The sequence below is a fragment of the Gossypium hirsutum genome, chromosome D01 (genome assembly GCF_007990345.1).
Source record: "Gossypium hirsutum isolate 1008001.06 chromosome D01, Gossypium_hirsutum_v2.1, whole genome shotgun sequence".
Classification (NCBI taxonomy): domain Eukaryota; kingdom Viridiplantae; phylum Streptophyta; class Magnoliopsida; order Malvales; family Malvaceae; genus Gossypium; species Gossypium hirsutum.
The window spans coordinates 11,067,478-11,082,533 of NC_053437.1; the positions used below are offsets into that span (position 1 = coordinate 11,067,478).

The 15,056-nt window shown below is 33.2% G+C and overlaps 1 protein-coding gene across 1 annotated transcript; it reads right to left on the reverse strand.

Annotated features, from left to right (window-relative positions):
- Window positions 1-306: 306 nt before the first annotated feature.
- LOC107921728 (indole-3-acetate O-methyltransferase 1) lies at window positions 307-3,895 on the reverse strand. Its single transcript, XM_041087026.1, has 4 exons — window positions 3,738-3,895; window positions 3,228-3,647; window positions 1,985-2,260; window positions 307-943 (listed from the first exon to the last, which is right to left on the reverse strand). Exons 1-4 carry the CDS (start codon window positions 3,846-3,848, stop codon window positions 590-592), a joined length of 1,161 nt encoding a protein of 386 aa, XP_040942960.1. The 5' UTR covers window positions 3,849-3,895; the 3' UTR covers window positions 307-589.
- Between the last annotated feature and the right edge of the window lie 11,161 nt (window positions 3,896-15,056).

Sequence of the window (15,056 nt, forward strand, 5' to 3'; positions counted from 1 at the left end):
ATTAACTACCATTGAACCCCACCCCTCTTAAAAAGAAAGGGCAAAAAAATATTTTTTTAAGTGAGTTTAATAAGAATTTCAATATTTATTTTTTTTGTTATTGATTTAACTCGAGATCCGACTCAAAATATCCATGATTTAAATAACTCAAAACACTCCATTTAAGGGAGGGTGACAGAAAAAGATCCCATCTTGATTTTCTTTTTCTTCTCTTTTCTTAAATCAACACACTTTTCTTTTTAGATTACTACCGTTGATATTGTGTATCAACCCTTGTTGATTTTATTTGTACCAAAAACCAAAAATAATAAGAACAAGGAATTTATGTGGCTTCATTTAAATAGTTTGGATTCAAGGGAACACAGAGTATTAATATTTATTAACTGTAATCACACACCAAAAAAAAAACACACACACAAAACAAAGTTAACAAGAAAGAAAAAAACAAAAGAAACCCTTTCCCCTCTCTCTTTTGTGTGTGAATTAGTTAATACTATATCCCTTTTCATTACAATGGGAAATGAAATAACACACAAAAGGGAAAGGGGAAAAAAGGATATGAAAGCCTTTTTCATTTTTTCTTTTTACTTTAAGCAAAAGAAAGAGACGCAACAATGTGAAAGAATTGCAACTGTTCTAGCAACTCCTTAGCATGGCTCGTGCCTCGGCTTTCCACCCGTAAGAACAGCTCCTCGCTGAGCTTGTCCCCGATGTGAGCATCGACTAGCACCCCGGAAACAGTCCGGCAGCTGTTGGCTAGCGCTCGACCTACCTCCGATGCATCATCTGGCCGGCTAACGACCAAAGGGCTGCCTCCTTTGAATACCTCAAGCTTGTTTATGGTGAATGAACCATCAGCTTCAACCACTTCCTTGAAGTCTTGTAGGCTTGGGGCATACACTGGGATGTTGAAATTGTCACGCTTCTCGGCACTTATAAGACCCTGTTGCACCATTACAATCAATTATGTATTGGAAATAAATAAAATTATTATTAACTTATGACGATAATCGTTGTGGCAGCTTGAATAGAACAGTTGATTAAAGGAGAGGATGATACGTAAATGTACTATCATCTACTGCATCAATTTTTGCTGCAACAGAATGTTTGGTCCCACGAAACATTTTATGATTAATTTCATCAACAATGATCAAATGTACCCAAATCACTGTTATTGTCGTCTTGTTAAATGCCATGATTATGTCAAACATCCATTTTTTTAAAAGAAATTTGATCCAACGGTGGTGGTCAGTTCGCATATGTGGACCCCCCCAGGACCGCTGCCTTGCGGTTATCATATTGCTGCCGACATGGCAATGGGAGACAAGTGGAGGGCTAGAGCGGATTCTCTTAACCAAGACCATCCAACGGCTGGCGTTAGAACAACTTAATCATGATCAGTGACAATCCATCATAAAGCTCTCACTAAGCCTCAACACACCTAATCATTTCCCCTTTTGCATGGTGTTTCCCTTTGCTTTTTGGTCTGCCAAATTGCAGTAACAGACCATAGGCACAAATTATTATTCCTTATTCTTGGCCAAATATGCCGAAAAAGACTTTAATTGATAAAATAAATTAATTATTTTAAAAAAATAGGTTATTTAAAAAAAAAGTACAAATACGTATCCAATTGAATACATTTTCGTTGATATATTAGCAGGAAAGTACTTTTATGCTACCTAGAACAACTTTTCTGCCAATAATTCTTTAAGATGAATTCTGATATGACGTGTAAATTCTTATGTTAGATTTTTCTTAACTTTAAAATTATATTATATTTTATTGTAAATACCTTAAACCAGAACCGACCAAAAGATAATGCTATGGTGAAATGTAAATAATGGAAAGGATGTGATTGAAAGAATCTAATAATGTGAGATATAATTTAGGGACAATTGGAGAGCACTGTTGACACATGTAAAAATGAAGAGCTTTAAGTAAAGATGGGTGATTAGTGTGAACATTAGTGTTGTGAAGGTACCTCTTGGACAAGATCATCCCAAGCATCCTGAAAGTGGGTCCCAAAGAGGAGACCGGCCCCACCTTGGTCTGTGGGGTCCACGGAAGTCCTGCCTAAGCAGACAAGGAACATGGACCCACCCCTCTTCATCTCTATGGATCTTGCCCTCAGGAACTTAGCCAGGTCTGTCTGGAACTGTTTCTTGTAAGCATTGGCTGAGCTGTCGCTTGCACCGTGGATGAACACCCTCCCTTTGTTGTAAGCCGTTGATCTTCTGTCTAACACACTTTCAGGCATCTGGGTCCCATGTTACATACCACAACAACATTTGTCTGGTCTTAATTTTGTGTTGCACATTCAAATATATATAATAGAATTGAAGCCAGACTGTAACAGTACTTTTGGATTTCCTTATGTTCTATATAAATAGTCTTTTTTAAAAAAAAAAAAGATAGACTAACCCAAGTCTAGAATGGGAAAAGTTAAAGATACATCTCTCAACTAACCACTACAAATGACTGGAAATTCAAATTTCGGTTCTCTAGAAACCACCTTATTTAATGCATTATTTTATCAGATTCACAAGACAACACATTAATTATTTAAAGCAAAATCATACGAGTCACTAACAATATTCTAGGCCCAATTAGAAAAACAGCACAATCTAGTTCCAATCTAAACATATAGTCAAAACATCTTGAAGGAAATTAGGGTTCCAATTGTTTTCAAGTTTCGAAAAGAGGGAATAGGACAAATATATATGTATATATGTATACGCACCTACTATTATCATTTTGTGCACTCACTTTTGACCGACTCAATGCCGGCCAAAATGGGATGGTTAAAGATCATTCAAAATCACTTCAACTTTTGTATCATGAAATGACATTAACTTGAAGATTATGTTTTTTCTCCTATTGTTTTCACCTTAGAAATCATCCTCGGGAATAAACTCTCTCTCTCTTATATGTGCAATAGTTTAGAGACAGGCAATGCTAGAAAACCTTTTAGAATTATAATTTTTACAATAATAAAAATATAATTTTATTTTCTAATTTTAAAAAATTAAATTAAATTTTTATTTTTTTAAGAGCTAAAATGTAATTCAACTTTTATTAATAAGAAATTTTAAAATGACTAAATAAGAAATTTTCATTTACGGGCTGGATACGCGCCTGCTTAGAGACTTGGTATTATACAGCGGCATGACCAACAAACTAGTACAGTTGAAAGTAGAAGGAATGAGAGAAGAAAAATAATAAACCTGTGATAGCCAGTGCAATGAAAACGCGGAATGGAAGACATCGATGGATCTAGCCGGAAAAAGGCGTCGGTAAAAGGATCCAGGAACTCCGGCAGCGAAATAGGAGCGGTGTCCATTCGAGGCTAAGCACTCTTCCATGCTACTACCGCCGTTATTTGCTAACGGAGGTAGGAGTTGGAAAAGGGTGTTGAAATCATTGCTAGGAAGATCGGAGAAAAACGCAGAGAATTCCGGCGGTTCGTACCCCGACGACTCGTACCGCTTCACCATGTGCTTGATAATGACGTCGACGATGTAGATGGTGTTGCTGCCGCAGGAACACCCCAAATCGACCACCACGAAGGGTACCTCTGGGGAGCTTAAATGAACACTGTCTAGGGCTTCTTCAAGAAGGTGAAGCATCGAACGAGCATGTAAAGCCTGCATGGATAATATTAAACACATAGTTTAAGTGTTTTAAGTTTCAGTAATCAAAAAAAGAAAAAAGAAAAAGGAGAAGAAGAAGAAGACCTGAGCTTGGGAATTATTGGCGTAGCTGGCTTCACCTTGGCCTCCTTTCATGCTAAGAAGCTTCTCAAGGTTTACGTTAGAAACAACAACATTGTCTCCCATGGGAGCCATTTTTGAATGCCCTGTAGCTTTCTTGGTGGAAAGTTTTGAGTGAAGGTATGTATATATAGAGAAAAACCAAATTGCCTAGGATTGGAAGGACAAAATTGGACTAAAAATGTAAATTACGGGTATGGTAAATCAAATAAATATTTATATATTAGATAATGCCAGGCCATGTAAATACATGATTTAAATTAATTAATATTTCATGTGATGGCATGATAGTTAAGAGTGTTTACTGTCCCAGATGGATTTAGGTTTGAATTCCGTGTTTGTTATTTGAGTTTTACCATTGTTATTCACCAAAAAGAGGAAATAGGTTTTAAATTAATTTTGAGTTGGTATTACTTGGTACATTAACACCAAATTTTAATAGGGGTTTCAAAAAGTAAAGATAATAATGTATATAATAAAAATATTTAAATTAAGATTTTTTATTTTTTTATTTACTTCCTTTCATATGAGTGAAGCATCACGATTTTTAATTTTTATTTTTTTGATAAAATGTTTAGAGTTACCTATAGCCCCTCCCCAATCCTTAAAGAAGAGTATAATGTGTTTTAGTAAACTCAAACCCATTACACTGACAACAATATCAATGCCAGCTGAATTAAGACTCAATTAGCATATAAATTAAAAATTTTGAATTAGTATTAATTTTTCAAAAATTTAAAATGATTTTGAATTTAAAACTTGAACCATGCAAATCCTATATTAGAATCAAATTACTGATTACAAAATAATAAAGGAGGTGAAATTGTATGGAAATAAAATCCACACTTACGGGACTCACATGCAAGTAATAGCGAGGGTGTATAAGTAGCCCAAGATTGTCGCCGGATTTTCTTGTTTCCGGTCTCCGATGCCGGCGAATTCAACTCAAGGTATAGCACTAATTAAGCTATATATGGATTTAGCGGTAATAATATACTATGAAATACGAACCTGTTATATATTTGTCTTTATTCATTAATAAAAAAGATCATTCTAATAAAATAATTGGAAACAAAATCATATTATTAGATGAATAAATCATGAATTTTTCCATAAGGACCTTTTCTTTCTAATTCTATAATTACTATTCATATAAATTATTCATGAAATAAAATTATTCCAAACTAATAAGGTAAGAAAAAGTATTATTTCATACCTTGTTAATAATTCTAATAAATTTTTAAAAATTATAGTTTTCCCTTTTTTTTAAAAAAAATTAACTTTCCCTTAATTAAGGGCCATTAATTAAGTCGTGGGTATAAGGAAAAAAAATGCGTTGACTGCAAAGTTATCAATTCACAGTAAGTACAAATATTCCAAGTGGAAATTAAATTACCTAGATAATTAAGTAAACATTTTGAAATATATACAAACCGAACATATACATATATAAATACTTATTCTTTTTGACACAATACTTAGAATTATTTATAACATTTTCTTAACTTATAAATAGGAGGATAATATGCTTCAACGAACTCGAACACACGTTCTCCTGTATTGACAACAATGCTCACACTAATCGAATTATTTTTTTAAAGGATAGAAATAGTCTACTAAAAGTAAAACTTATATATATATATATTTGCTTTTCGTTTTTTACCTTTAATCTTTAGGGCAGAGTTTTATTTTGTTTTTCATATTTTCCTCCACTTGTTATAATCAATATGGATAAGGTTAAAACCTTAAAGCCATTAATTGGGTAAATAATAATAATAATAACAACAACAGTAATTAAGCTGCTCCCACTATGAATTGTATTGTCATTTTTAGCATGCTTTTGAGTACATTCTGTTCCCCTTTTAAGAAAGAAAAGGTTAGATATATATACATGCAAAAGTTTTTTATGTGTAGACGACACAACTCAGCTGGTATAGAAAAGTAGAAATTATTATTTATATAAACCAGGATTAGATTAAAATGAAGAAATTATTGAGTAATAATCTGATTAGGATGCAAACCGATAAGTAAAACACAACATACAATTATGTTCTTTAATCCATTCTCTTGTATCATAATATTTGGCTTTTTAACTGTATATGTTTAGGTGAATGATTAGGTGGTTTCTGTTACAACAGTTTAAACTCGGATTAATTAGTGCAAACTCCAACTTTCATTTTTTTTATTTACTTTTGAGAAATCCAAGAGATCCCATAAAAGCCAAATGATGGTGACTAATTTAGTGATATATTATGGCAGAAATGAAGGTTCATTACTTTTGGACCTAACCTTTTTTTTAACCGCTAATTAGACTACTAGTGTTTGTGGCCTTTTTTTTCTTCTAAGATATAACTTTGAGAGATTTTATTATTTATAAAATTTTTTCAAATTTAAAATCTATAACGAAAATGATCTGAAATCTATAGTGTCGGTATCCCGATGGTCGATACCAAAGTGAATCATTGTGTAATCATTTCAATATGATTGAGTCGGGATAAAAAATACATTTTTGGTACCGACACTGCAATGGCCAGTACCCGTATGTATTTTCTAGTGTACTTTTTGAAAAATAAGGGTATTACTAAGTTAAAATATTTTTTATTAGGTGCCAGCGTCTAGGTGGCCGGCATTGAAAAAAATTCAAAAAAATTGATATTTTTTTGTGTTGGCACTGTGGTGGCTGGCACCCGTGCCAAACAAAAACAATTTGTCGACACTAGCAGGCTATATATATTAAATTTTCTGTGTTTTGCTTGAGTTCTTTTTTTTTTTACTTTAACAGTTTAAGAGAAAAAAAAAACAAAGAAATATCTGTGTTTTGTTGAGGAGGAAACAAATTTTGTTGGAGATGAATAACCAGATGTTGTTACTATATGTTCATTTCAATGGAGAAATGGTAAATACAATTGAAGAATGTTGTGTATTTCAAAGTTCCCAAAAAATGAGGATGAGATTCAATAAGCTTGTAATGCTGGTGGAACTGAAACGGAAGATCAGTGCAAAGATAGCTATCCATTGTGTGAAGCAAATGTCAAGATTGTTCTACAAATTTCCAGTTTCAACAGATCCATTGAAATTTTCGGATATGGAACTTGTAAATGATGATGTGGCCACAATGATCGCAATTTATTGCCCGCTTGAGATTAAGAACACTCGACTAGTTGAGTTATTCACAGAGTTAGCCAATCCCAAACTTGTTCAGATTGCCCCTTTAGTAAGTCAACATCATGGACTTGACTTTGATCTTAGTGTCTGTTGGGAAGATCATTTGGGTTGTGGAGGGACATCGCAACGCTCGAAAATCCAAAGTAAGGTGGATGTTCGTATAACCCAATCCCGGGTCCCCATTTAGAGATACATCCAGAGGTGTTGGGCACCATAATAGACGATGATGAAGGGTCCGATAATGAAGATAAATCCACCATGATGTTGAAGAATTTAGTGACCCCGATTTAGATAAAGTCTTAGAAGATATCGACGATGAAGGTGCGGTAGAAGGTCAAGATGTACACCTCCCTTCGAACGAGAACAGGAGTCGTGGTATAATTATACATAATAATCCTTGTGCCTACATGCTGAGTGTAGACCCCGATATGATGCTTGCACGCAATTTTCCTAAATACCTAGATATAATACATGCTCATCCGATGGGGGTAGATTCGGAGTTGCATGCGATAATAAGGCGGACTGCGTATTTACCATAAAGCGATACAACATGAAGTTGTCAGTGGACTATAAAGTATCGAAGTCTACATCGACTTTATATGTTGGGTAATGTTGGAGGGTTGAAGATAAGTGCAACTAGCGGGTTCAACCTGCATTAATGCAAAGGACTTAAATGTGGACAATCAAAAAATTAGAAGGGCCTCATACATGCACAACTGAACGTATGATGCAAGACCACCACAAACTAGATTCAAAAATAATCTGTAATTGCACCATGCTGTTGGTAAAAAACATGCCCACCGTTCTTGTATTAGTCTTTATTGCCGACATACAAGCTTGATTCAATTACAGGGTGTCCTACAAAAAAGCATGGTGGGCGAAACAAATGGCGATAGAATAGTTGTATGATGATTGGGATGCGTCATACAATGAAGTTCAAGGGTGGATAATCACGATGAAAGAATACGTGCCGGGTACTATGGCTGATTTGCAAACAATGCCTTCCAAAGGCCTAGACGAGGAACTACAATCAGGGAGACGAATTTTCCACTGATTGTTTTGGATGTTTGATCCATGTGTTAGGGCCTTCTCCCACTGTAAGTCGTTGGTACAAGTTGATGGTGCCTGATTTTATGGTAATATACTCAAATAATCTTGATTGTGGTTGCACAAGATGACAACCGAAACATACTGTCGACCATTTTTGCTATTGTGGAGTCCGAGAACTTCAAATTATAGGAATTTTTCCTGAGGAACTTGTGGAGGCATTTTGTCAAGAAAGACAACATTTGCATTATCTCCGACGGATCAAATGGACTACTTGCTACAATTAAGCATTCCAGGATTTCGTGGAGGTCCATCTACTGTATCCGACACATCACTGAAAGGAGTACAAAAATAAAGATTGATGCAAAGAAGTTATGAACATGGGTAAAAAATCTCGTTTCTAAATTTATTTGTAGATATTTTTTTAATATTTTATTTTTAATCTCGAATATTTTATTTCCCTCTACTAACTTTCCTTTGGTACCTGTGACTAATAGTTTTCTCTCTTATATTAAATGCATGTCCTTTCATTTTTAGAAACTATTGTCCAATCCTGACTAGTCCTCATTAGGCCAACTAAATGGTTTAATCAGAGAATAAGATAACAATATATTCATCGTTCCTATTAGACTAGGGGTTTAACAATAGGACTCATTTTTTTCAACTATCCGCTGGGACGTATACTCTATCGAAGTGTTTGCCAAACCTCAGAGCTCGTCTTAATCAGGACTTCGCCCAATGGCACATTCACAGTCCTTAAATAATTGATAAGTTTCTAACATTTTCCTTACTTGGGGGTCACGTTACAAGTCTTAGTTCAATTAACAATACTTGAGTACTACACTTCGTCAGGCGGGATGTTACACCAAACCTCCTGATTCTTGGAGTCGTCACCCATCTAAAAATAAATCGCAATTTTTAGCAAGTGCGCATACATAAAATAAATTTATGTTGCAACCAAATTTTCATTTTTTTTACATATTTACAAGTGGTTACACGGATGGTTGGTGACTTACTGATGCTAGAAATGACATCCTGTACAAAGCCCAAGATTCCAACAGCAAAAGACAATCACTTATATTTTGTGCCTCATGCTTTGTCGCTCGGCAAAGCTCACGGTACAATGTCACTAATACTGCTAAGCCCAAGGATTAGCCACTTTCCTTGGCCCCGTGACCGCAACTCCATCAACTGGGAGCCCGAGTTGAACCGATATGTCCTCCAGTATAATCGTGCACTCCCCACATGACAGATGAAAAGTATAGGTTTTTGAGTGCCATCGCTCAACCAAGGCAGATATTAAGTCTGACCTCAAGTTGAACATCCAAATGAATGCCGATGTGCCAAATCCAACGACATCCAAGTACATTATAATTTGATTGTTGGGAATATGTCCCGAACCATGGAGTGAAGGCCTCAAGACCCAGTACTCATCCAATACACATAATAAAATTGATATATGTTAATTTTGACCACTTGAATATTCACAAGTAATGAATAATAATTTTTTATTATTAAAAAAAAGACTCCAACATTTTTCAAAAAATAAAATAAATGATTTTTATTGACTATTCAAGTGCTTGTATGAATATATCAAATTTCCAGTTGAATCCACTTCAATCTAAGGATAATAAAGAAAGATAACAAAACTAATTAAAGAATAAAAAAGAAAAAAGTAAGGGATAAATTGTTTGACCTACAAACTAACCGACACTAAATTGTAAACATAAAAGCTATGGAAAACGTGATAGAGAGTAAATTAAAACAAAAACAAATATCCATTAGCTAAGTCAATTTTGTAATTAACCGCCAATTTATAATTATAATTTTTGACAATGTAGTGATTTTTTCATTTTACCCGCTCATTAATCATCCGCGTTGTTGGTCGGAAGCTCGGATAAGAGAACTCATTGTGATTTTTGCGTAATTAATAATAACGTTATCAACCACCATTCAAATTAACAAAATATAATTAAACGAATTGTTATAAAAAAAACATATTAGCTTACCTTAATGCTTCAAACTTAATACATGTAAAAATAAATTCAAAAATAAAATTTTCGGTGAGGGGGGAGTCGGTCGACTAGTGTGGTGGTGGAGGGGGACCATTGAAGCTATTTAAAGGGAGGGAAGAAAAAAAATAGGAAAAAAAAAGAACAAAAAAGGAAACAGTAGCCGTGTGACGATCATGCGGCTACTGTTTCCTTTTTTTTTTCCCTTATCATAAAACTTTTTTTATAATACTTTAAAATTTTAAATTACTTAATAGATTGATTTAGTTTTGTTTGATACTAAATTCTTTTATTATAATACTGGATTTTAGTTTTATCATTTTTAGTTAAATTTTTCATTCTTAAATTTTTAGCACTTTTTTTTTACTTTTTAATTACTTGAATATGTGTTTATGATTATGATTCATACTTATAAAGAATAAAAACATTGTGTTTATGATTAATTTTCTAACCGATTTTTTTCAATTTTTAAAACATTGCATCCCGACTTCTTTTATTATTTTTGATTTTATTTCAGTTCGGCTGCGGATAAAATTTTCGACCTTAAGAACAATCAATTTTGTTTCTAATTTAAAAACCTTTTTATTTCTTTTTTATCATACTAATATTTACATTAAAAATTGCTCGAAAACATATTTATCTCTACTATTATCGGCTTTTTACAAAATTGACCCAACTAATTTCATAATTTACGAAAATTCTCCATGTGCAATAATACTATCTAAATTTGGAGTAAACACACAACACAGTTGCTAATATATTTTAAAAAGTATTTTCTTTCATTCATCTTTTGCTTGAATTAGGTCCATTAAGAATCTCGTAATATTCAACTTTGCTTAATTTCGGTCCATCGTGAATCCGGTGACCCAATGATGCATTTAGTGAGACTAGGTTCGGTTGCCCTCAATCAAATACACCGATGTTGCTTAATTTTATTATTACTTACGCAGAAATAGCAATGAGTTCTCTTATCCAAGCTTCCAACCACACAACGTTGATCTGAGTCAATCATCAATTTAGTGCCCTAAGGTTCATTGCCTCACCTGAAAGATTTTGCTTCAATTGGCTCCATCGAGAATCCTGTGCCCCAAGGGTGGGTTTTCATGATACAAGGTTCGGTTGGAGAAAACTATCACTAGCTCGTGTAAACCATAATCGACACCTCCGCCCCTTAACAACATAAACTTTGTGGTACTCGTGACAATATATACTTCAACCCCGTTACCGCATAACTATCATTAGATAGATGAAATCTCTAGGTGATGGTACACTCTCCAAACAATGAATTATTCCTGCCGATGTCCAAATTTTGTCGGATCACCGTTAAATAAAACATTCTTTCAACCACTCTCCCCATTTCTCAAGACTTACATTTTTTTCTCTGTTCTCTCCCTCTCCCTTATCTCTTCATCAGGAAAATTTGCAATTTTTTTCTCTCTTTCTGTTTTCTCAAAACCAATGTTCAACCACGGTTGGTATATATAGCATATTGGTGCCGATAATGAGAAAGCTGAGACCAAAAAAAATATTTTTTGAACACTGGTGCCAACATAGGGAATCTCAAGACCATAAAAATTAATTTTCAGACGGGTCCCGACCTAGAGAAACACGAGATCAAATTTTTTTCTGACACGAGTGCCGACCACCACAGTGTCGACACCAAAAAATACAATTTTTTTTAAATTATTTTCTGTGCCACCCACATAGACACCGACACCTAATAAAAAAATATTTTTTAACTGAAAAATACTCGTATTTTTCAGAAAGTACACCAAAAAATACACACGGGTGTTGGCACAAAAAAAATATTTTTTTATCCCCAACCCAGTCATATTGCAATGATTATATGATGATTCACTTTGGTGTTGGCCATCGGTGTGCCATCACCGTCTGGCATTGTAGATTTCAGTTAATTTTTGTTTTAGATTTTGAACCTGAGCCATTTTCGTAAATAATAAAATCTTTCGGAATATTTCTGAAAAAAGCCAATGTTTGTTGGATTAGTGTTTAATTAGTGCCTACTTTAACTCTCTCCTTTAGTGCGTGGCTCTCAACAAACTTAAAATCACTTTACCATCTTTATTAATTAATAGGATCTCCCCCTAATTGTTTCTTTCAAAAAGAAATTGATTGTTTATATCAGATTATAGATGAAAAAATTGGAAAAATAAATTGTTGTATGCGACTCAATCTTGATCATATATATAACTAAAAAATATAGTTTATTATAAAAAACAATTACTGAATTTTTCAATTCTATAAACGATATTAAAAATGTACTAATTTGTGAGTTAAAAAGGATTAACATGTTAATGTTATCTATAAAGAGATGTTACATTTGTGGGTCAAATTATGATTTTCGCCTCTCAATTATGTTTAAATATATGAGATTTAGGCTTTAATTTGTAATGATTTAGTTCCACTTTTGTAATATTATTAACTATTTTTGCGACATTGATGACGGGAACTTCTTTTAAAAAACACTGCTCTAACTTGTTAGGCTGCCGTGAAACTTTTTGTGTTTGGAGGGGGTGTTTTTTTATTTTTTATTTTTAAAATTCATATTAATTTTAACAATAATAACTATTTGATTAACCAATGACATTAAAAAAAATTCTTTTCATGTTGATTGAGTTCTAGCTCTCTTGGTGCGTTGAAGCTCATTTATCCTCCTATTTAAGGGTTAAAGAGGGACTATGGGTGATTGTAGACATTTGTATTGAAAAAATTCCTATTCAAGTCATTGTTTTAACAGGAATAGTTATCAATTTAAGTTATAGAATCTTGCTAAGTATGGGTTCGGTTAAAAGTTATTCTGATTTAAGTTATATTTGCTTTGTGCGAGTATATTTACTTGTAATGATTTTGATATATTGTCTTTATATTTGTCATATGGTGTAATTGTACTTATACCCCTTAAAAAAACGTGAAAAGGAATTAAATTATACTAAATCAAAATATAATGATTAAATCTTAAATTTAAGTATACTAAATATTTGACCTAAATTTGTGATGTTGATAAATATAAAATACTTTTGGACTTATATTAAAGACATGTGATGTACTATAGCATAGACACACATGACTAATAATAGGATTGATATTGAAATGTCACAAAAAATCCATTTAATCATGGTGTACACATGCATGCATGAATAGTTGTTATTACATATATTACTTTACATGGCTAAAAACTTTGCCTTTTTGCAAGTGTGCCAACTATCTGTATCCCCATTGGAGGACTCATGCAAAACAAAAATTACACTATAATTAGAGGTAATAAACACATAATTAGTTAAACTCCAATGTGTATATGATGTATCCTTAAATGCTTTAAGACGAAAGTAAAAGAGGTACATCTTTTGACAATTCAACTTCATTTTATTTACCAACTATATATATATATACATACAAGATGGGTTGTTGTTGTTTTTACTTGATTAAAAGTTTTTAAAAAGGGTCAAGGAATCTTGTTATGATTTTCTTCCTTGTGATCCCTTTTAGGGCAATTATCCTTTAAAGTCTAAACCATGGGCGTGATGGTCGGAAGTTCACGTGAAACAAGGTCGGACCAGTTTTTGTTCTTTCTTTCCGAAATGTGAGCTTACCTATATGGCTTAACTTCCAACTATGAGCTTACCTATGTGGCTTAGGTCTTTGCTTCTATTACACAATTCTATAATGGTTAATTATCAAATACAATAACCCCCATGCACAAAAGTTAACAACATGCAATTTTCCCCATTATTTTATTGTTTTCATTTAGCCCCCTACCCTAGCTTTGAATTTTTGCTTGCCATTCTTCATTTTTTAGATATAATCAAAGATTGATGGGCAGTTGATTAACTTTTTAACTTGTTGGTTCTTTAAGAGGAAAAAATAAATAAAGGGTTTGGAGTTTGGTTAAAAGTGAAGTTGGAATGGTCAAAAAAGATGGTAGTTAAATTTATGTTATGGAATTGAGTCATAACTCATGGGTTTTTTGTCCAACTTTTTTCAATTTTTCTTTCACCTACATAGATTTGAATTTATCCTCGTTAACCAAAAAAGAAAGAAGAAAAAGAGCTAAAAGATAAAGGTTTTGGACAAGAAAATGGTCCCTGCACCGCCCTGATCGTTACCTTGGTCAAATGAACTTGGAATTTAGCTACTTTTATAATTTCTCCTACATGGAAGCTGGATTTTCATCAACTTTTTTTAGTGTTTAAAATTAAGTTTTGTTGATATACCTCCATTAAGTTGAGGTTCCATTCACCAAGCGAGAGTATATTAATAAGTTCAATATTATTTTCGATTGGAATTTTTTCTTCCGACTGTGTTAAAAGTCTTAACGGGAGGTTCATAAAGTAGGATTATCTTGAAGGAATAGGCAAAATCAGTTTACACATTCTAACTCGACCCTATGACCTATAGATCATTGATGGGAGAGCATGCTACCAGTTGAGCTAACACCCCTTGGCAAGTTCTAATCCTTGGAAATCGCCAACTTCCAACATATTATGTTATATATATACATTACTTTGAATATACTTATTGGGAGTAATTAACCAAAAATGTTTGATAGTTTGCAGCAGGTAATGAAATTCAATGGTGAGATCACAGAAACCTAATCATCATAACTTTGAGTATTTTGTACACCAAAACTCTTTAGCTTCTTTCAGGCCGAAAAGTTGAACATTTGTTATCCAAAAGCATGAGCTTGCAATGTGAATCATTCATGGATTGGGAATTGTTATTGGTTTTGGATTTATCAGGCAAATTCCCAACACAAGGTTGGGATCTGTATGGACAAAACAAGTCAAGAGTCAAAATACCCTACAACGAAACACTTACCAGGTTTATAGATTCTACCTTAATTTATATATATATATATTAATTAATGCTTTCTTTTCTTATATTTCTCTCTTTGTCATGGGGATTTGATTTGAGTTACAATTCACAAGGTTTGATAGAGATTCAAATAAATGCTAATTAATGTTTAGAAACTTATTTTGTGCCTTTAAGTCCTATGAATTTATGCCTATTAATAGTGGATTAAAAAACATATATACATATTCTT

Excerpts from the sequence above, each read along its gene's own strand:
- LOC107921728 (XM_041087026.1), bottom strand. The coding sequence starts at position 3,848 with ATGGCTCCCATGGGAGACAATGTTGTTGTTTCTAACGTAAACCTTGAG. Across the intron at positions 3,648-3,737 it reads CCAATAATTCCCAAGCTCAG|GCTTTACATGCTCGTTCGAT; the intron begins GTCTTCTTCTTC and ends TTATCCATGCAG. Across the intron at positions 944-1,984 it reads GGGATGATCTTGTCCAAGAG|GGTCTTATAAGTGCCGAGAA; the intron begins GTACCTTCACAA and ends ATGGTGCAACAG.